Genomic DNA, 22,747 nt, shown 5'->3' with positions numbered 1-22,747 from the left:
TAGCAAAGATTAACTCTGCAGAGTGGGGTTGAGGATGAGTAGGTTGAGGATATTTTGGCTTTTTTTTTTTTAAAGGTAAGCTTCTTCATTGGAATTTTTTTAATGAGTATGTGCTACTTAAGAAAATTCACACTTCAAACAGATAAACAATAGTCAGCACCCCTCTGCTGCACTGAGGCTGAAGAAATCAGCTATCAGTAAGCCGACTGCAGAGTGGTTCGTATTCTATGGATGGTGACTTACCTTTCTTCATCCATGGAGGATATATCGTCATATATTGTTCATTTTACCCATCCCACATGGCCATCTTTTGAATCACAGATGTTGTGATCACAGAGCTGCAGCAATGAAATCAAATAGATGAATCAATGAATAGGAATAATTTGTGTAAATCTTCAACATAATGCGTTCTAGAAAAGTTTTTTCTTCCTGTGACCTCTAACTCACTTGAGTACAATGGGGAGAAAAACATGGGATATGGTTTTGTTCCAGAGCCTGGAATCTAGTTCTACCGCTAACCAGATCTGAGATCTTGGGCAGATTGCAAGCTCTCTGGATTCTCTAAACCTGTTTCCCTATCTGTCAAATGAGAAAAATATTTGCTTTCCCAAAACTTACAAGGATAGTTGTGAGGATCTAACGAGATAAAGGGGGAAAAAGATTTTGGAGGAGGTGGTTTAACTTATCTAGGTGACCTCTATTATCATAGGTGCTATTCCCAGGTCCTAAAAATCACCCAATCTTTTCCTAGAGCTTTTGGTCAAGAAGTGATGAGGAAAGACAGCATGGCCTAGAAAGAGGAAAAAAGGAAAACGAGAGTAAGCCTTTACTGCGTGCTCACTATGGGCCAGGTCCCAGTTAAGCAATGTACATATTTCATCTTGTTTTATCCTCACAACACACCTATGACTTGGTATCTCAGGCTACATTTACAGATCAGAAAACTCGAGAAGAAAGAATGTGTAACCTAAGTGCGAACCCTCATTCATTCATCCATTTAGTAATAGTAATAGATACCAGGAGTACAACTGTGAATAAAAAAGCAGAAGTCCCGGCTCTCACAGATCTTACCTTTGAGGGCAACCGGGTTTGAAGGTCCCCAGCTATCAAAGGCAAAGGAGGGCTTCTCATTCAGTTATATACCAGTCAGCTTCTGGCTCTAAGCAATGGCACCCTCCTGCCCCACATTTTTTGGACTATTTACTTTATGTCCCATATGTTGGTCCCAGAACCCTGATGTCCTTTCTCCTCCTCCCCCTGAGACTCCTCACCCTGTGCCAACATTCCTGAATATCCAGCGGTAGAAGCCTCTATTAACCAGTTTTCTTCTCCCAAGGTGTGATTATCTGAGCAGAGCAAACCTCCAGGAAAACTGCATTCCCAGATGAGTCAGCTGTCATCACAGCCGTTACCTGATGCTGAACTGGATGGGTTCAGGAAGCTGAAGGCAGGGAAAAAGCCAAGACTCACAGGTTTGGAACTCAAGGCCGCTGGAAGCCAGGGACTGGTCGTGTTTCTGTAGCTGGTGCTGTTTTCACTTGTTAATTCTCTCTGGAGAGCAGGACAGGGTAGACTTCAAGAGTCTAATCTTAAAAAAAGGCTGGGGGCTTCCCTGGTGGCGCAGTGGTTGAGAGTCCGCCTGCCCATGCAGGGGATGAGGGTTCGTGCCCCGGCCCGGGAAGATCCCACATGCCACGGAGCGGCTGGGCCCGTGAACCATGGCCGCTGCGCCTGCGCGTCCGGAGCTTGTGCTCCGCAATGGGAGAGGCCACAGCAGTGAGAGGCCCGCGTACCTGGTGGCGCAGTGGTTGAGAGTCCGCCTGCCGATGCAGGACACGGGGTCGTGCCCCGGTCCGGAAAGACCCCACGGGCCGCGGAGTGGCTGGGCCCGTGAGCCATGGCCGCTGCGCCTGCGCGTCCGGAGCCTGTGCTCCGCAACGGGAGAGGCCACAGCAGTGAGAGGCCCGCGTACCGCAATAAATAAATAAATAAATAAATAAATAAAATTTTAAAAGGCTGATATTCCTGGGAAGAGGTTCCTTCTCAATCTTTCCCAATGAGTGTTTACCAAGGGCAGTCAACAGGGGGCAAGGTGGGGTAAGGTGGGGTAAGGTGGGGTAAGGTGGGGTAAGGTGGGGTGGGGTGGGGTGGGGTGGGGTGGGGTGGGGAGAGGGGAGAGGAAGGTGGGCTGAAGAAAGGTAGATGGGAGGGGTGGTAGGGGTGGTTATTAGGAGGTTCTTAAGCTCATGTCTCAACACTGAAGCCTTTTCTTGTGTCGGCCAAGACCATAAAAATGATAAAGAAGCTGATCTTCGAGAAGAGTCAAGACACGGTTAACAAAGGCGATAAATAGAACACTTGGGTACCAGTGTTGCGGATCTTCACTGCCTTGCTTAGAAGTAGTGCTGCATAAACTAAGTGTTACCATCCCATGCTGTGTTTCTTAGGAAACTTCCTGGCTTGTTGTCAGCTTGTAAGAGGAGTATTTCCAGTCTCCATTTGGCAGAGACTAAGCACACAATAATCCACTGCTCGTTTGTGTAACTCTTTACTCCCTGGATCCTCAGGGCACCCTGACCTGCTTTTTCTGGTCGCTGTTGCTGCTTCTGAACCAGCCCCGACTCTGCCCAGATATAGGCTTCCTTCCCGCATTCCCTCAAGGTACTCTTGACTCAGAAGTTACTTCCAGACTCAGCTGTAAACAGACGTCTTCAGGTTGCCATTTCCCATCCTCAACTTTTTGGGGTTATTATTTCCTGGTTTCTCCCTACCAACACCTGAAATATACCATCCCAAATCAACTCACTTTATTTTCTCTTCCTTCTTCTCAGCATAAAATATCTGAGGAAGTCTTCCTCAATCACTCCTTATTTATTTTTATTCCTTTCTAGACACTCAGCTTATTATTTTGAAAACTGAGAAATAAAAGGAGAGAATTAAGTCCCTGCATTCCTTATATGAACTGTACCTCAGGGTCACTGAATAACTGAAAAGGGCAATTTTCTCTTTAGAGAAGTGTTTTGCTAATGAGTGAGAAGGAATGAGAGAACTAATAGGCTAATGGGTCTAGGTAATGCTTATCAAGGCCTCCAAAATCACAAAATAGAGACAGCCAGACATTATGTGATGGAAGTATACACCACCACTGATGAATTAACCTTGACAAAATATGAACCCAAATCTGATTAAGCTCCTAGATCTTACTAATTTACCGGAAATATGGGGGTAGATGTCTCTACAAGAATGCAGTCAGGAAAACTCGGACTTGGGGAAAGCTACTGGACAAAAAACTCTGATTTTTAAAGAATTCCAAGAGAAAAAGAGGGAAGTGAGGAGTCTGTAGGTTAAAAGAGACTTCAAAGGCATGCCAACCAATTGCAATGTATGGGCATTATTTTGATTAGAATTCAAACAAATGCACTATGAAAGAATTTAAGACAAGTGGGGAAAACATAGACATTAACTCTTTTTAATGATATTAATGAATTATTGTTAATTTTGTAGTGGGATAATAGTATTATGGTTATTTCTTTTTAAAAAGAAACCTTATATTTTAGAAATATGTTAAGTGTTATGATATCTTGAATTTCTTTCAATAAAATCCAGAGGATCATGGGGGAAACGGGTGCAACTGTAAATAATACAAGATTAGATAACTGTTTAAGCTGGGTGACAGGTATGTAGGAATTCATTATACTCTTTACTTTTGTACATAATTGAAAATTTCCACAACAAAATGATAAAAAAAATGTAAGATAAACCACTGGAAGAATGGACATAGAATGTATAACTCCCAACCATTAGAGGGGATAAAAAATGAATAAGAAAACAATCAATTAAATGACAGGAAAAGGGAAAAAAGGAGGGGGGGGGGAATGTAAAAAGCATTTCAAGGAGAAAACACAAAACAAGATGGCAGAAATATATCCAAATGTGCCAGTAATGATAATAGATCGGATCAGATAATTCATCTATTAAAAGATGGATTGGGGACTTCCCTGGTTGTCCAGTGGTTAGGACTCCACACGTCCACTGCAGGGGGCCCCGGTTTGATCCCTGGTCGGGGAACTAAGATCCTGCAAGCTGTGCAGAGCGGGACCCGCTTCCCTCACCAAAAAAAAAACAAAGATAGATTGGGTTAAAAAAATTCAGCCATATATATATACGAGAAGCCCCTAAAAAAATGCAAAGGAGGGGCTTCCCTGGTGGAGCAGTGGTTGAGAGTCCGCCTGCCGATGCAGGGGACACGGGTTCGTGCCCCAGTCCGGGAAGATCCCACATGCCATGGAGCAGCTGGGCCCGTGAGCCATGGCCGCTGAGCCTGCACGTCCGGAGCCTGTGCTCCGTCCACAACGGGAGAGGCCACAACAGTGAGAGGCCCGCGTACCGCAAAAAAAAAAAAAAAAATGCAAATGAGGAAAACGAAGAGGTAGAAAACTATCAACTAGACTAAACAAGTGATAAGAAACTGAAATTAGGTCAAACAGTTCAATAATATAAGAATGAAACATATTGAATGGAATGACTGTAGTAGAAAAGTGACCATTGGTGACCATGACAAGAATGGTTGGGGTCACAATGGGGACCCCAACCAGATTGCATGTGACATGTGGTGAGCAGAAGCGAAAGAAGTAGAAAGGCAGAAGGAACAGAAAAAGCAAGTGGAGGGGGCACATTCCCAGCCTGTGTGTGTACTGATGTGATGAAGCCAGAAGAGAGAGCCAAGTAGAAGGAATGGGAGAGAGGGGGAAAAACAATCGTGGGGAGGAGAGAAGGCTGAAGATGATAAGATCCAGAGTACCACGGGAGACTTTAGCAGTGACAAGAAGAGAACACCTTCTATTTGATTTTATTTCTAATTTATTAATTTGTCATTACACAAACAATACATGAATGCATACTCAAAAACATCAGACATTACAGGTAAAGCTAATGCACTCCACCAAACTACTGTGAACAGTTTGGTTAGTACCCTTCCAGAGCTTCTCTGTACATTTTTATAATACACAATTAGGTACTTAAGATGTACACTATACAGTATTTGTGTATGTGAATGGATGTGGTATGTTTTTTAACATCAATGGTATCTTGTGGATTTCATGTATTGTCCTTCCATTTTCCCCTAAACTTTAAAGAAATTTAACGTTGTATCTTAGAGATCATCTCATGTCAGTGCATGTAGGACTCTCCTTTTTCATTGATGCCTAGTATTTTATAACATGTACCATGCTCCGTCCCCTTGATGCATATTTTGGTTTTTCCAATTTTATATTATTACAACCAAAGGTACAACAGTCATCATTATACAAGCCACCTTGTGAACAAAAATATGTAAAGTGTGTTTCATTAAATATTGGAATTATTGGGTCACAGGGCATGTGAATTTAAAATTGTAATGGATACCACTCAGCTGCCTTTAAAAGTGGCCATGCTAATTTATATGCTCACCAGCAATGTAGGATTCCTGTTTCCCCACACTCTTGATTCATATTTATTTTAAATACTTGCCAATTGGATCTGAGATAGTCTCTTGGGTTTTAATGCGCATTTCCCTTATTTTGCTAAAGTTGGGCATCTCTTCATAACCTATTTGTAAAACTTTTTGCTCACGTGCGTTTTCACAAGGATATTTCTAAAAGGAGTATGTGACCAAAAAGCATAAGGCTCACTGCTAGTCTGGCTGGAATTTAATTTTTGTGAGTTAGAGATCTAAAATTGTTTTTCCCAAATGGTTATGTGGTCTTAATACTATTTGTTGAATAATCCATGCTTCCCTTATTGATTTGGACTGTCACTTTCATCATTTACTCAATATATATTTGTGTTTGTTTCTGGATTCTCAGCTTTATCAGATTTAATTTTGGCATCAGGTACCTGAGTTATTCTTAACTTGGTTCATTGAACGGTAGCTGATTTTATCAGCCAAGATAATGAATGTATTCCTTATGAGACAGTCGATGATGTAATTCATAACACACAAATTCTATTCAATTAAATCAGTTCTGTTATCTACAGAGTATTAAGAAATGTGTAAACTTCTCTTTCAGATTAGTTCTTTTTTTTTAGGGGACACCTCACAGGCTAAATATAGAGATGGAATCCTTTTTACCAGCTTCCCTCTTTCTAGAAGCATTTGATGTTAAAGCTTTTTGGTGATTTAAAGTTTTTTTCCTGGCAACGTCAAATGGTATCATGTGGCATGGCAATATTACTGTTCATTTATAAGAACCTTTCATTCAACAAATGACCTGAGGTCCACAAACTGTGACATATACTTTGAAAAAAACAATGTGACACTCTAGCTTTTACTTTTACATTGGACCATGAGCTCCTGGAGTGCACAAATCATGTCTCATTCATCTTTCTATCCCCAACATCCAGTACAGGATGCAGCACCTGAACTGAAATAGAATTGAATTGCATTTCAACAATGTTTCTATAAAATAAAAAATAAAACTCAAGCTTCTCAAAAACAAAACCTTTACTTCAGGGGCATCATGAAATTATACATATTTATTTTTTTCTGTCCATCTGATTAAATTATATATATATATTGTTTTCTTTTTTAAAAGTAGGAACGCTAGATTTAGACACTGACCTGATAATTCATGCCCAAGTGTGAGAAAAATGTTCCCTTGCTGTTCGTGGACTTCCTCAGGTATAATCTATGTATAGATATGTTGCTTGCCTGTTAAATGACAGTAAGAACTGTGATCTGGAAAACATTTTGGATTGCAGTGGGCAAGCATACTTTACAGTTGTTATACAGAAATATCTCAGGCATGCAAAAGAAGGAAATAAAGAAGGTAAATTCAACTTTTTTTATAGGAAAGTAGAAGTGTGACATTTGCCATATTTTAAAATTCAGTTATTTTTATGATCTGAGTTAGCACACCTTTTCCTTCCTTCTTTCAAAGGGGTAGCTTTGGCTTTCATGGATAATGCCTTAGCCCATAAACTTCCTGCTCTGTTTTACAGCTCAACACAAGACATTAGACTATGGGAAAAGTCCCCAAACTACTTAAACTATCAGTTCCCCTGGTGAGGAGAAGGAAAAATAAAGCTAACTCACCACCCAAGTATGTTGAACAAATTCTATGACCAAGTAAATCGTGCCAGTGCAAAATACCAGCTCCTTACCTTACCATTACCAATCCTGAAAGACTCTTACTTTTATTTTTGATGATTCTCTTAAAAAAAAAAAGGATGTCTCTGACCTTTAACTTACTTTGTATAGTGCCTCACTTAGCATTTTTATTTGTGAACACAGCATGTCAACCTAATTGTAGACCACTAAGGAAATCATTAAACTACACTTTACAGTAATCTCTCTACTGATGAAAGGAATACCTGCATTTAAAGAACAGATTTTACCATTAAAAATTCTGTGAACTGGTAGAGAAATATATGAAACAGGAATGCATACCGGAATGTCAAAAAGGGAAAAATAGGATGCAAATACACATCACTAAATAATACACTATTACTATTGTTAGAAAATAAAAACATGGATTACTAGGCAGGAGGAGGTGGGAGAAAAGGTCCAGTTTTGTTTACGCAGGGCGCTTATAGGACAGAAAGAAACCTGAATCGTGTCAAAGAATGAAAGGTTAAAGCCTAGCAAAACCTGTTCTGACAGGCTGTCAATATCTGCAATGGGGTTAGAACCCGTATTATCCTTTCTCGGGAGGAAGGGCTAGCTCTGAGGGGCAGACTTTGAATTCATGCTTCTGGGCCATTCTAATCCTAGTCCACTATAAAAGGACTAAATTTGGTTTACCTTTAGGGCTGGATTTACACAGAGGCATAAAGGGACAGCTAAGGCTCCTCTAGTCCCCCCTACCCCTTTGCTAAATTCTTGAAATTCCTTTAACAGGAAACAAAGGCTTTCGTTTCATAGAGATATATGGCTGTTGGAAAGAAAAGTCTTAAACTTTCTAAGACTTGGAGCTCTCTGATCTTTCCTTGGAGCAAGAAATAACAGGCACCTGATGCTGGGAATGGAATGTTCACTGTGGAGAGAAAAATGGTACAGAAGAACTCAAGACAAACTTCCTTCATGAACCAAGATTGCCTATATAATTTTGCCTATCCATCATTTCTGTTCTGGATTATTATTGTCTCCTAAATTATTTCTCAGTTTCTAGTTTTAGCTCTCCAACTACCTTTCATGTGCCACTGGAATGATTAATTTTTCTGAAATGCAATTCTGATTACAATCCCATTGCTTAAAATCATTCAATAAATCATTCCTGTTTTCCGAATTGATGCCAAACTACTCAGGTGAGTGAGACAGTCATTGCCTGCGTGCCTCCTGTGGAAGTTCTGTGGCTTCTCAAGGAGCTTTGCTTATGCTCTCCTTTAAGCCTTTGAGCACTGTTTTACTTTTGTGACCTTCAAGACTCAGGTGTCACCTCCTTGAAGAAATCTTCCCTAACAAAGCCATCCTTGACTGTGTATAACAAGTCTTTATTATTGCATCGTATCTATTAGTTTGTCTATATCCTTAATTAAACCCTGAAACTTGAGGGCTGGGCTTTGTCCTTTTAAAGGATTATTGAAGAGAATTGAGTCATGTCACTAAGTGCCTGCCACTGAGCTATAAAGCTTCCTTTAAAATATGTGACTTCAGACCATCTTAAAAATTTGTTTCCAGAAAATTAGGTATTTTATTTCTGGCTCTACAAGGATGAATTCTCATGAATAGGCATTTTGGTTACTCTAATCGGAAGGATACTGCGCCCACCCTCCCCACTTCCCATTGTTTTAAACATCCAGAAGTGACTATGGTTTGGAACTTGGAGAAATACCCTAATCTCTGACCTGTGACAATTCTTTGTGAATAATGGAAGTTTTAATTACCCATCGCTGAGGGCTTGATGGTAAAGCATTCCTGTTTTTATACTTATTTATGCTTAGCTCAGAACATTGGAAATATCCAGCTATTTTTGAATGAAAAATTATGAGTTAGAGTAACCATATATTTAATATCTCACAATCCCTCTATTTCTTGGAGGGAGGTGTAGATCAAGCTATAAAATCACATTGTAGCTACTTGAAATGATTTTTCTTTGGGGAAAATTAGGTTTGTACTGAAGACACATTGCCATATCAGAAACATTTTCTACCTATGATTTTGTGGTTGGTTGAAGTAAACCAACAGAACACTTATGTGGCACCTTGGTCTATGAGCATTTCACCAAGAAAATTACAGATGGCATTCATACAAGACTGTGCTCCCAAATTGGCATCTCAATAAATTAATATTCCAGCTAACTAGAGACCCTAAATATTGAGGAAAAACTGAAATTTACTTAAGATCCTAAACTAATCATTTGGAGGAATGCTTGATGTTGTTTTCAAATATACAGTATATCTGATGCTGAAAAGCACATAGCTTTCCCACCCTTACGTTTGTCCCTGACTTTGGATTGGGGGTATACCTCATGAGAGTAGGTTTGGATGTACATCCTTTCACAACTATTTTTGGGGTTGTATGGGGGGTCATACAAGAGAAGCGGGGGGAGCTGGGAAAGCAGAGGACAGGCACTACTATAGTTTTGCATTTTTTGAACATGGCACCAGTGGTTGAGTATCTTCTCATTTCATTAAGTTGAAAAGTGTATTATTTAAGGCTCGATACATTTTGCCATCTTACTTTCTAGAAGTTCACAGGAAAGCTTGCCTTTCTACATTAGGTCCTGCTATTTGAAGGACAAATAATTCGTTAAATGTTAACTTGTATTTCTTAAGTTACTAGAGGGTGAACCTTTAGAAACTGCCATTTATTTCTTCTGTGAACTATTCATGTTCTCTCTTCTATCGTGATTTTTTAATGTAGTAGTGATAATTGCTTTTAATTACCATTTAAAGCATATTAATCATTTCCTTTGTGACTATTACTTTAGCATTTATAATGTGTTTTTCTACCCCAACACCAAAATTTATATTTTCACATAAACCCCAACCTTTTCTAATACGTTTTTTTCCATCTGTATTAAATATCACACTGTTTGCACTTGACAGTGAGCCTTTTGGTTAACATTCCAACGTAAAAGTTTCACTTTCTAGTTCACCTGGGATGGCTCTATTAAAAAATCTTACTTCATATCTTTAGGTTGCTTCTTCAAGCCTAAGTACTTAGTTCCTTTAGTTATTTCTATTAACATTAAAATTGTGTTTTTTGTGAATATATCCTGCAGCATAACTAGAATATAAAATAATTGGAAATCCCATGTACACTCTGATTTTATGCATTTAGTTTGTGACTTATTTAAGTTTTAATTTTAGATAGATAAAGAACACTTATTTATCTTCTTTTAATGCAAAGACCTAACTATTGTTTCTTATTAACTCCTGATTAGCTAGTTGGCTATAGATACAGAGCATGTTAATTTCTACAGGCACCTTTCTGAATTCAAGTAAAAGTTCTGGTAGACAAGGATTTCCTACTTAAATGTCATTGACATAATATGAATATTGAGTACAAATATTGCTCACCATTCTTGCATTCTTTAAATTATTTTACTTTGAAAATTTAAGAACCATCATTAAGTCATTAATAACATAGGTTTTCATTGAAGGAATATTTGGAACTCTGAAAATACAAATCTAATCAAATTAAATTTTGAACACATATAGAGCCAAATATTTCAACAAAACTGCAGTTTAATTTCAGAAAATGTGTTAAAATATATATTTATACATCAATTTCTGACATATACTTAATGTGTTAGTATACACAAAATGATGCTTTCTCTTGAAACTGTATTTATGAAATGTACATTTTAATTTAAATACTCAGTATACACTGCACTTAATCTGCATGTTGCATTTATTAAATACATTAAAATCTGCAATGTAACAAAACGTTTTCTGCATACGAAATTCAAAACACCATTTTAAATGAACAAAAAGATGGCTCACTTCATTATTTTTTTTTTTTTTACAACTAGTGTATAGTACACTAGCTCAGCTCCACCATACTACCTGTTCGTTCTTTTTTATTTGACATTGTTCACAGACTAGTACATATTACAATAAGAGTGCTGGATAAAAACATGAGGTACGAAAGTGGTTCAAAGATTATAGGTCATGCAGATCATGCTAGACAGCAAAGAAAATTGTGACCGAGAGAACACTAAATAAAAATACATAAAGAATGTGCATTATAAAAAAAAAAAACAAAAAACAAAAAAACTCCATTACACAGCTTTGCTTCTTTGGTTACAAAGTAGGTTGAACAATTTCACAGCTTTTTATTCCCACCCGAAAAAAAAAGTCATACGAAATGTCAAAAAGCAGAGGAATCGTGGCAATTTCTCTATTAGAAAGTAGAAACAAATGAACAAAGTTTTCTTCATCAAAATAGCCCAATTATTTATTATATCACAATAACTGGTGACTACCTGTACAGTTGCACTATGTTCTTCATACTTACACTATACAAAATTTACATTCAAGCTGGGTCTTTACTACTGAAAATAAATACCGAAGGTAAATTGCCATTAGTGTTAGAAATATGCCAGGATTCTTTTGTTCAATTATTGCCTAAACATTTCATCTATTAAATGCAATCCTGTCTTTCAATTCCTTTACTGATACTTATAATTATTCAAAAAAATTAAAGAAGTTCTGTGACATTGTTCATGTACATTATGAAAATAGCAGCCCTGTAATAAATAAAACACAAATAAATGAAAACTTATGTAGGCAAATGTTACTGATATTGAAAGAAAAGTGGCTCTTTAGATGAACTGTTATTTATAATGCGATAGGAAGGCTCAGGGTAAATCCATGGATAATAGGAAACATGGGAGAGCCACCAAAGCTCTTAGAAGACCCCACTCGTGCGCACCAGGTAAAATGCTAACTCTGCTCTCTTTAATACACCCCGTCTATTATTCTCCTTGTGTACTGATGACATAAACTGGACATCAACAGCACTGCATGACATCTCAAAGAGAGGAGAAGCTCTTGTAGAATGATTGTCTAATACTGAAAAGGCCAAACACACAACTGAAGCATGGCTACTTGCTTTCGTATAAAGCGGAAAGAACACCAGTGGCACACAAGGATAGACTGCTTTCGGTTTTTTTCTTAATGAGGCAAGAAAGCTTTATGCTGAGGACACATTCGGCTGCTGCGGAGGCTGCGTTGGCTGCGGAGGCTGTGCTATCACTGCTTGCTGTTGAGAAGTGCTACCAGCATTGGCCTGTTGGGCTGGGAGTTGGGATAACTGATCATTGTTTGAAAGAGATTTTAACAGTGCATTTTCTCGTTCAAGTAAAGAGTTTCTTTCAACTAATTCTTTTATTTGTTCCTTTAGAACTTCCACTTCTTCTCTTACTGCATACATCAAATGGCTTTTCACCAGATCCTGTGAAGAACAAAATTAGGAATGTCAAAAAGAGTGAAAGGGAAAGGAGTTGCTATTTGGTTCTAGCCTACCTGGTGCCTTATAAACATTAGGCAGTTTTATGTAGTTTATATTTATACTATAAATATAAATATAGTTTATTTAAACTACATTTATATAGTTTTCCTGCTCTTGCTTTTAATGTTTCTACTGTTTCTTGACTGACACTAAGGAAGATGGGGTAGAAAAACTCTAGTTCCCAACGAGGGCAGCAAGCCCAGGATTCTATTTTCAAAGTTTGGAGTGATTTCAAAAAATACCAGCTCCTTAAACTGTCAATTAATATAAGCTTAGAATTAAAAAAAAAGTTTAAAATCATATATTTAGATGTCAGATGAAGAGAACAAAGGATATTAAACCATCTGATAATAAACCAGTTATAGTACTGCTTTAAGAGACAAAGTGACCTGCAATTTCCAACTTTAAAACCTCAGGATTAAAAAAAAAAATAGTTTGAGATCAATGGCCTTTATTTATAATGTATCTATGGTTTTAATAACTTGAATCAAAATATTTTAAGTAATATGAGTAGAATATCTTTAAGAAAATCAAAAAATTGATAGTAATAGCAGAAATCAGAATCAGAATCAACAGAAACAAGTCTATTTATTAAAGCTGAGTAAAACAGTCATTGTAAATAACCAAAGGATGGAAAAGATTTCCAGCTGAAGTTTTCATTTTAATAGTCTTTTGTCTCTAAATTATTTTTGATGCTGAGATACTTAGGGGATCAAATGAATGTTGATTATGTATATTCCCAAAAATGGCATGAAATGTAACATGTTCAAGTAGGGGAAATATCTATTCCACTGGTATTTCTAGACTAAAAATTCTCAACATTCTAGCATTTTCAACCAAATCTCATTATCAAAAAATACACTTTGGTCATTTTGGTTTAAAGAAATTAGGTATTTGTTTTTTAGAATTGATGAAACCCAACAATCTCTGAAATGAGAGGACTATAAATTTTTACTTACCATTGCTTGTTCTATTTTGTTGTCAATGGCTACACCACCTCCCCCAGATGCACTGGAAAAAATTAGAATATTTCATTAAATTATTCTAAAAAATGTAAGCTTCCTTCCAACTCTTAAAATAATTAAAAACAATTGTGTTTTACTTAAAACCAAAAATAGTAATTTAAAATAGATTATTAGTCTATTCTCACAATTTCATACTCAGAGCTCTCGTTTTGAAAATGATCTCAATAAACAGATGGCTTGTAAAAATCTTTGTAGTTTCAATATTTCTAATTTGCCAATGATATATATATGCTACTTTAAAAAGTAACTCCCAATTCTATCCAGAAGTTCTCAGTGAACTTAAGATACATTTTGAATGAACAGTACCCTCTCCACATCTCTTCATTTACCAACTATATATTCTAATTGCCTTTCATGTAGAAATTCCAGTGGTTACTTATTGCATTAAATTCAGATGATGACTTTTCTACTATAGATTTTATATTTTAATGTCTGGTTTTTAAATTTTAAAAAATGGCTTGTAAAAATGATTCAGAGGGCTTTTGGGCAAGCAGTACTTGCAGGGTTGGTTAACAAGGAACTCAACATTCTGGCAGACCTGTATGCTTTGACTAGTTTATCAGCTGGCAAAAATCACCTACTAAGGTATGTGGTTTAGACCAATTTTTCCTAGAAATATTTGGAAATAGTCTAGCTGGTAAGTACATCCCAAGTTTAAATATCACCTTAGCATTTCTGTGATAATGACACAGGAAGTTGAATAATTGTTCTCTTTGGCAGTTTATATTTTCCCATGTATGTAGCGAGGATCTATATCCTTTTCTTGGTGTTTTTGTAAACTTTAAAGAATAGTTATTAGATCTTCTTGTAAATATAAATCGGGTATGTTAATCTACTGTCTTTAAACCATTTTTATACAAAACTTTTACTACATACTCTTCATTTAGTGTGTAGTGCTAAATTTAGGTGCTAATATATCTGAAGACTATTTTGCTTTAGATGATGTGGACCCTCAATGTTCTATCAGACTGAGCCTCAGAAATATCCTGTCTGATGTAGTGGTGCCTTTTTTATTATAATCTAAGTAGATCTGGTTATAATCCTGGTTCTGCTACTCACTACCTATATGACCATCAGTAATCAACTATTTAACTTCCCTGGACCTCAGTTTCCTCATCTGTAAAATGAAGGGGCTGCTGTCAATGCCTCAGTGGACTTTGAACTTTTAAATCCCGAGTCAGTGCGTGGAAAACACAAAGCTTGTTTATCTGAGCATTAGCCACATTAATTACAGCATACTACTTCACTTCTTGCTGCTGTTGCTAAGACGAAAAGGGGCTTCTGTATACCTAATAACTGGAAAGGATATATAGATCATTAATAAATACTTATATATGTTAGGCTGTAAATGCTTGTAGAGAGCAAAGTATGGCTTCATGTAACTATAAACTACAGAACTATATAAACTTTAATGTAAAGTTCAATTCAGACACCACATAGATGAATTCACCAAACACTGGTCATAATTTGGCAAAAAAGATAGTGATAAGCATTTAGATTAGAATTTGCCTGAGAATCCTAGATTATACTTTACTTTTTACTTCTATGTCAAGGAAAAAATGAAATAGTTTTAGTCATTTCATGACTTAAATACATTCAATTCTTTTTTTTTTTTTTTTTTTTTTGCGGTAAGTGGGCCTCTCACTGTTGGGGCCTCTCCTGTGGCGGAGCACAGCCTCTGGAAGCGCAGGCTCAACGGCCATGGCTCACGGGCCCAGCCGCTCCGCGGCATGTGGGATCCTCCCGGACCGGGGCACGAACCCATGTCCCCTGCATGGGCAGGCAGACTCTCAACCACTGCGCCACCAGGGAAGCCCCATTCAATTCTTTTAACACATCAGTTTTAAATAGAATATCTTAAATGCTAACTTTAACATCAGTTTTTCATATTAATGAGCAAACAAAACAAAAAACCCAAATAAACCTCAAAAACCTTTAAAAAAGGTTTATTTCTTCTTCTTTTTTGATAATTAAAACAAAACCTAGTCAGTTTCCAAACCATTCCCTCAGCTAAGGAACAATAATTAGCATCCTATTCTTTGCTGATATAATAACCTCTAGTCCTGGCTCAGATGTCTTTTACTGCTACGGAGGAACAGGTTTGCAAAGTATAAATGGGTCATGTTGAAGGTATGTGTCCCTTAAAAGGTATTACTATTCCAATTTTGTTAAACACTGTACTTCAACAGAATCAAATCAGTCACAGATACAATTACTATCACTATAGTCACCTTTGGCCACTCTGAAGGCTGTTATCAAGAATCCTACAACCTACTGCAGAGGTTCTCAAACTTTAGCATGTACCAGAGTCATCTAGATGTTTTATTAAAACACAGATTGCTGGGCTCCACCTTTCAGATTCAGTAGGTCTGGGGTCGGGCCCAGGAACTTGCATTTCTAACAAGTTTCCAGGTGATGCCAATTCTGCTGCCAGACAAATCATACTTTGAGAACCACTGGCTTAGAAATGGAAATTAGAAGAGTAATAATAATAAAAAAACCTAACTCTACTTAAAAAATTTCTTAGCCTTGTATACAAAACCCTTTACGACCTTGACCTCAGCCTTCTATGCTCTCCTTTACTCTCATACCCCATCTGGTATATTGTGTTATGGTCTTACATAGCTATTTGCAGTCTGTGGAACATATGTTCTCTCAGGTTTCCATGGCTTTGCAGAAACTGCTCCCTCAGCTGGAAATGCTCACAGTTCCAATTCATCTGGCTATCTTTAACTTGTTCCTTAAGATGCTCAGTGCCACCTCTTCTGCAACACCTTCTGACTTCCTAAGGTAGAACCAAATATTCCATCCCGTTTGTGGCCCACTAAAATCATCACAAACTTTTTATAGTGCATAACCGGGAAATTCTGGCTCCTCCATGTACTCACTGTGAATTCTAGGAAATTATTTTACCTTTCTAGACCTTGTTTTTTTTTTTTTTTTTTAACCTAAAATAAGGATTATATACCCCAATCCACAAAACTCCTGTGAGGATTAAGTGAGTTTAAATAATACTACCACTGTTAACTCTATTAGACTGAGCTCCTTGAGGGAGGTGGATTATCTTCTTCACCTCTGTGAAGAAGTGAACAGTGCTTGGCACATAGGAGCTCAAATGTATACTGAAAGAGTCAATATGATAGTAATTGGATTAGAAACGATTACTGGTTCATGTTAGGAAGCCATTACATTTTTTTGAGTTTGAATAAATCAGTAGCTCTCCACGTGTGGTCCCTGGACCAGGAGCCAGCAGCATCATCTGGGTACCTGTTAGAAATGTAAATATTCGGGTCCACTCAGACCTACTGAATTAGATACTTTTGAGGTGGGACCCAAGAAATCTATTTTAATAACTCCTCCAGGTGATTTGAAAGAAACTAAAGTTTGAGAACCACTGCCTTAAATAGCCTGATTTTTTATAAAGATACCAATGTGGTAGTTTTAAATATAAACAAATAAGAGCGTATTCTATTTCAAGATCCCAGAACATGGTTTAAGAATATTGTTTCAATGAGGGAAACAAGTTTTCCATTGTGTTCAAAGTCAACATAGTGGTTTGGGCTTTATGCTCTTTTAAAATGAGAATGATCAGCTGAAGCAGAATGAATAATTTCCTTTCATTTTTTCCCCTGACCTAATGTTATAGTATTAGGCCTTGTTTTCTTTCTTATTATTGTATTCACCACACTATAACTAGATGATTAACCAGTTTCCGAACTTAAGTTCCTGAAGGGAAGGCTTCCTAAGACTTTGTAACTATTCTGTTAAACTACAGAGTGCTATATAAAAAGGGATAATTTTTAAAAAGAAAGAAACTTTCTGTTACTATGGGTCTCTCTTTTAGAATAAAATCGTAACTGGATTAGCATTCACTAGATGAATAAAAAACTGTGGGTATGGAGGGAACGGACAGAAATACAGAACTATGGGAAAAAAAGAATGACTAAATGACTTTTTTTTTTTTTTTTTTTGCGTTACGCGGGCCTCTCACTGTTGTGGCCTCTCCCGCTGCGGAGCACAGGCTCCGGACGCGCAGGCTCAGCGGCCATGGCTCACGGGCCCAGCCACTCTGCAGCATGTGGGATCTTCCCGGACTGGGGCACGAACCCGTGTACCCTGCATTGGCAGGCGGACTCTCAACCACTGTGCCACCAGGGAAGCCCACATCCTTCTTAATAGGCTAACTGTTTCATCTTTGCTCTTAGCTCAGTGACTCTGCAAATCATCCTGTCTTGCCTCTCTAAAAATTAAAACCAGTGAGGGCACAGTTAGGCTAACTTGATCTCACATTTAAGAAAATTTTTTTATGAGAAATCAACTTTTTTCTTTATTAATGTGGACAGAGACATCATGGCTACTGTTTAAGATAAAAATAGTGCAAACTTCTTCTCTATTACATTTTGGCTACGTTGTCTTTCTTCTCCTTTCTCCTCAATACAAATGCTTATTAAAAAAAATTTATTTATTTATTGGCCACAACCGCACAGCATGTGGGATCTTAGTTCCCTGACCAGGGATCCAATCTGTGCCCCCTGCAGTGGAAGTGCTGAGTCTTAACCACTGGACCGCCAGGGAAATCTCACAAATGCTTATTAACAAAGCAACAGGGTAGAGGAAAAGAACACAAATGACTGCCCACTTCATGGCAGCACACACTGCTTAAGTGAGTCCTTACTACAAGCCTGAGCAACACTCTCACTTTACAGTTGAGGTAACTGAAGCCAAGTAACTTATTCAGACACAACCCTAGGGAGAGGATTAAAACCTAACCTAATTAATGTCAAAACATATGCTTTTCCTATCATAACAGTCAGATTGTGAAAGGAAGAAAGCCAACTATCTATAATGACCTAGAAGAAATCCAGCGTTGTGTACATTGTGAAAAGTGCTTTAACCAAGCACCAAATGTTAGTTGTCAAACCATAACCGTGGATCCAAAGATTAAACTATGTTCATAATATGCCATGTATCTTATCTAGCATATTCCTAGAAGAGGTTCAGCTCTGAAAACAAGGGAGGTCACTTCTTAGAAAAGGGACTTGCTCAGTGATCTTTAGACAGCCAGCATAGTTCACCTATTTGCTAAGGACTAAAACATTCTTTTGGTTTGTTAGAAAGATGAAGATATCTTAAGATTATATGGATCTATATGCAGAATATTATAAAAAAAATTTACCTTGCTTTACTCCAAGACCCTCCTAACTTTCTGTTGAATCACAACACAATTAAAAATCCACTACAGGAATTCCCCAAATTACAAAATAAAATGTTTTGTGATGAGAACTTATTTGAGTTGGCAAATCTCGTATATCAATACTTATGTTAAAGCCCCCTTACCCAAACCAGGTAAAATCAATTCTTCTTAAACTTACAAGTTGAAGCTACAATCTTTCTTGGAGGCCAGTCCTCAGGAATCAGGTACTGTTTCCAGTAAATCATCTACAACCTTAATCCCCTTGCCCCATTGCAATAAACTCTGTAACATCATTAGTGCTAAAAATGCTTTAATTCTAATCTGGGCAACATTTTGCCTCTTCTCTAAGAAATGTATGTTTTGCTTTTTAGAAAGAAACTGTTAAGTCACTGATTGCAAAAAAATAAATCTAATGAATCTACAGCTCAGCAAGCCTATCAAGGTTAAAAAGAAAAAAAAATCCATCACCCTTCTGTAAGACAAATTTAAAAAAACATTTACACTTTAACACAATTTAAGAGCAAATAACAATCCTCCTTCCAAAAAAGAGCCTAAATAGATAAAATTCATGTAGACAATCTCTGGCCAAATGCAAACCTCTGTGGTTAAGAATAAAACTATTAGACAAAGTTAACAGTAAATTAAGCTAAGAACTCAAAATTGTACATATTCTAATTATTAACCATAAGTTCTACCAATGTAAAAACAACCTGTTTAATTTCATGATTTAAAAAACTCACAAAAAGGCCCCATGGAGATTTTTATTATCAGTAACATAAAATAAGTGATTTTTGTGGATGATAAAAGCTATTATTCATGCTAAACAAGCAGGGAAAATGGCTACTCACAAAACTAAATGTTATTATTTTCTCAAGTAACCAATCTTACTGTGAAAAAAGCTTTTTACCAAGGAACTACTAAAAACTGAGCTAAATACTTATATGAAGATTGATATTTGTTTTTATCATCTATAAAAACTTTGCTCACCAATGCCCTCAGCATATTTCACATTCATCTAATTAATTTCAGGTCAAAATCCTGACCAGAAAAGAATATTTAAAAAGAGGAAAAAAGGACACATGCTGTGGATTATACCAACATCAATTTCCTGGCTTCGGGTATTATACTATAGCCATGCAAGATGTTATCACTGGGGGAGAACTGGGCAAAGGGGTACATGAGACCTCCCTGCACTTTTTTTTGCAACTTATTAATCTATAATTACTCAAAATAAAAGTTTTAAAAAATATACATATACATGGTAAAGAATAAAGTCAGAGAGTATACACAAAAAAGTATACCATCAATACAAAGTCCCTCTCCTACCTCAGACCCCCTTTGTCCAGAGTCAACCATATCATCTGTATTAATGACCTTAAAAAAGCCTATTTAGGAAGAATTTCTTTACTATTTTGGAAAGGAGTAGGAGAGGACTTTCTAACTATATGCCTCAAAAAATATATGTATTTAAAAAGCTTCTTTAATAATTTCCCTAAAATATAAAGTACTTCTAGGAATCTGTAAGACAAGAAGCCCAAATAGAAACATGGGTAGAATTCACACGAACATTCACAAGACATGAAAAAATACTGAACATCTCATTCATAATAAAAATAGAGATGAAAACTAGAATGTGATATTATTTCCCTAAACAGACTGGCAAACATACTAAAATTTAATAGACAGTTAGTGAGGCTGTGGGAAAATGGGCGTTCTCTTACAGTGCTGGTGCAAAGTGGTATAATGGTATAACTCTTATAGAGAGCAATTTGGTTATATCTAATAAATTTTATACACAACACACCATTCACTCTTTGAGCCAATAATCCTACAAGTGGGAATTTATCCTATAGATATTTTTGCATACATAGGAAATAATGTATTTACAAAACTACTCATTACAACACTTTATAACAGCAGGCTTTTGATTAGCAATAGGGAAGGGGTTAAATAAATCACAGTATAGTCATCCATTCAATTTAATACTAGCCATTTATTAAAAAAACCCGTAAGGATGCTTTTCTGTGTACTGAGATGGAAGCAATGTATCTTGAAGATCCTTAAAGGTAAAGGTACAGATGTGTGTATATTATCATTTGTGTGAAGAGGAAGATAATATACATTGTATTTGCTTGTATATACAATAAAGATAGGACACACACACACTAAGAAAAGTGCTTATCTGTTTAGGTAAGTGCTTATCTGGAAGGCAGGCTGAAGGGGAACAGGGATAGAAGACTACTTTCTCTACACTTTGAAGAATACTGAAAAACACATTCCAAAATGAAAATGACTCATGAAGGAGTTATTTCCCTGTACAGTGTGAACTCAAGACATGAACAAATGGCAGACAGGAAACAAGAAAGGAAGAAAGGGAAGAGGATCAACAACTCCACTTGTATTTGGAACTATTTCCTTCTGAAAGATTAGGTACTATGTTTAACATACAAAATAACAATCAATATAAATAACATTTCTGATTTGTAAAATTTACTTCCTTGGCTTAGGGTGAATTAAAATCACTTAAAAATATAGTGTAAATAATGTTTATAACTCCCAGTATAGTTATTTCTGTTCAAAATGATGCTAGTAAGTAAATAGTAAAAGTCTCTCTAATAAATATCTAAGATACAATAGGCTACATAACCTTACACAATGTTGCATTAAAAATGCATTCCAAAGAAGGTACAGATAAGATTAATACTAACTTTACCTTCTTCTTCCAGATCTCTTTACACTTCAAAGTTATGATATTTTGGCAGAATTATTTTAGTATTTGGTAGTAAAATTCTGATATAATTATGTTTTTTTCTTTTTCTTGAAGAGCTACTCCAAGGAAACAACTTAAAAACTAACCAAACTAAACATTTTTTTTCTTTTAAAACAGTCAAGATGGAAGATGTAAAAATTTAGTCTGGAAAAACTGGAGACTTTTACAAAAGTAAAATAGCAGCAATTTTACCACTACAGGCCAAACAGTCCAATAAACTAAGGAAGTTTGTTTAATATTCTATTATCTCAAGTTAAATACTTAAATGTAATAAGAACATGGAATCATATCTACTTAAGATAAATGAGCTTATACACTAGTTAGTTATTTCTTATTAGACTAACATTAGACAAGGTTTGACACAACGAAAAAGTTATTTCCTTCCTCTGAGTCAGACTGAAAATCAAAACAGTGTGAGAAAGGGGTAGGAGGAGGGTGGCATTTTCCCCAATGTTGGAGTGCTTACATTTAGAGCAGACTCTCTTGAAAGAGATTTCATTTTACTGTTTACATAGCAGCAACAGGTAATTTGATGATAGCATAATTATGGGGGAGTGAAGGATACATAACCAAGGGGCTTAAGTCCAAATTAAAAACCTGACACTATAGTCTTGGCTACTTTAATTTACTTCCTGGAGACTGGGAAAACAGTATTATGATTGACAATTATCTAGACTGAGATGTACACTGGTACCTGAGAGTAAAAAAAAGGAGAGGGATTAGAAAGGAATTTTGCCAACTGATGTCTAGTTCAGAATAACTGACAAAAACCTAAATAACATAGTTATACTGAAAAGTAATATAGTGGATGTATTGATAGTTTCATATATTCATTCCAGATATTCTAAAACCACTCCTTTAGTCTGCTGGGATAGAAGCTGATGGTTAACCAACTTCTAAAAACATCAGAATTTATGGGACCTCCCTGATGGTACAGTGGTTAAGACTCCACCCTTCCAATGCAGGGGGCGAGGGTTCGATTCCTGGTCAGGGAATTAAGAACTCACATGCCACGTGGCACAGCCATAAAATAAAATTAAAAATAAATAAATAAAAACATCAGAATTTAGTGATTAAAGTACTGTATACTTTAGTAAAAGATCTATGGTTTTCAATACTGATTTTAAGGACTATCTGTCCTACAAAGTACAAAAGTTTAATAGAAGTGAAAAATTCAATGAAAATCCTTAATATGCATGAAGACATTAAAAACACTTGAGTTCAAATTTCTCCAGCTGTGTTAGGAAAAGGATAAAGATTAAGAAAAAGCCTTCCAGGGAAAGGACTATGTTTAACAGCCATTTTGTAGTTAAGATCAGTTG

At 36.6% G+C, this 22,747-nt stretch overlaps 1 protein-coding gene across 2 annotated transcripts in view; it reads right to left on the bottom strand.

The window, feature by feature from the left end:
* Positions 1–4,830: 4,830 nt before the first annotated feature.
* Positions 4,831–22,747, bottom strand: part of TSC22D2 (TSC22 domain family member 2) — a 54,182-nt gene continuing 36,265 nt past the window's right edge. For both annotated transcript variants that reach the window (XM_082625545.1, XM_082625546.1), the window contains 2 exons: positions 13,396–13,447; positions 4,831–12,379 (listed from right to left, as the gene is read on the bottom strand). In XM_082625545.1, the coding sequence (XP_082481671.1) occupies positions 12,119–12,379; positions 13,396–13,447 (313 nt within the window). In that variant the 3' untranslated portion in view covers positions 4,831–12,118. The remainder of the gene's footprint in view (positions 12,380–13,395; positions 13,448–22,747) is intronic.

This window comes from Mesoplodon mirus, assembly GCF_964341445.2.
Source record: "Mesoplodon mirus genome assembly, chromosome: 6".
Classification (NCBI taxonomy): domain Eukaryota; kingdom Metazoa; phylum Chordata; class Mammalia; order Artiodactyla; family Ziphiidae; genus Mesoplodon; species Mesoplodon mirus.
The sequence above is the reverse complement of the archived record's forward strand: the minus strand, read 5'-3'. Positions and strand labels throughout refer to the sequence as shown.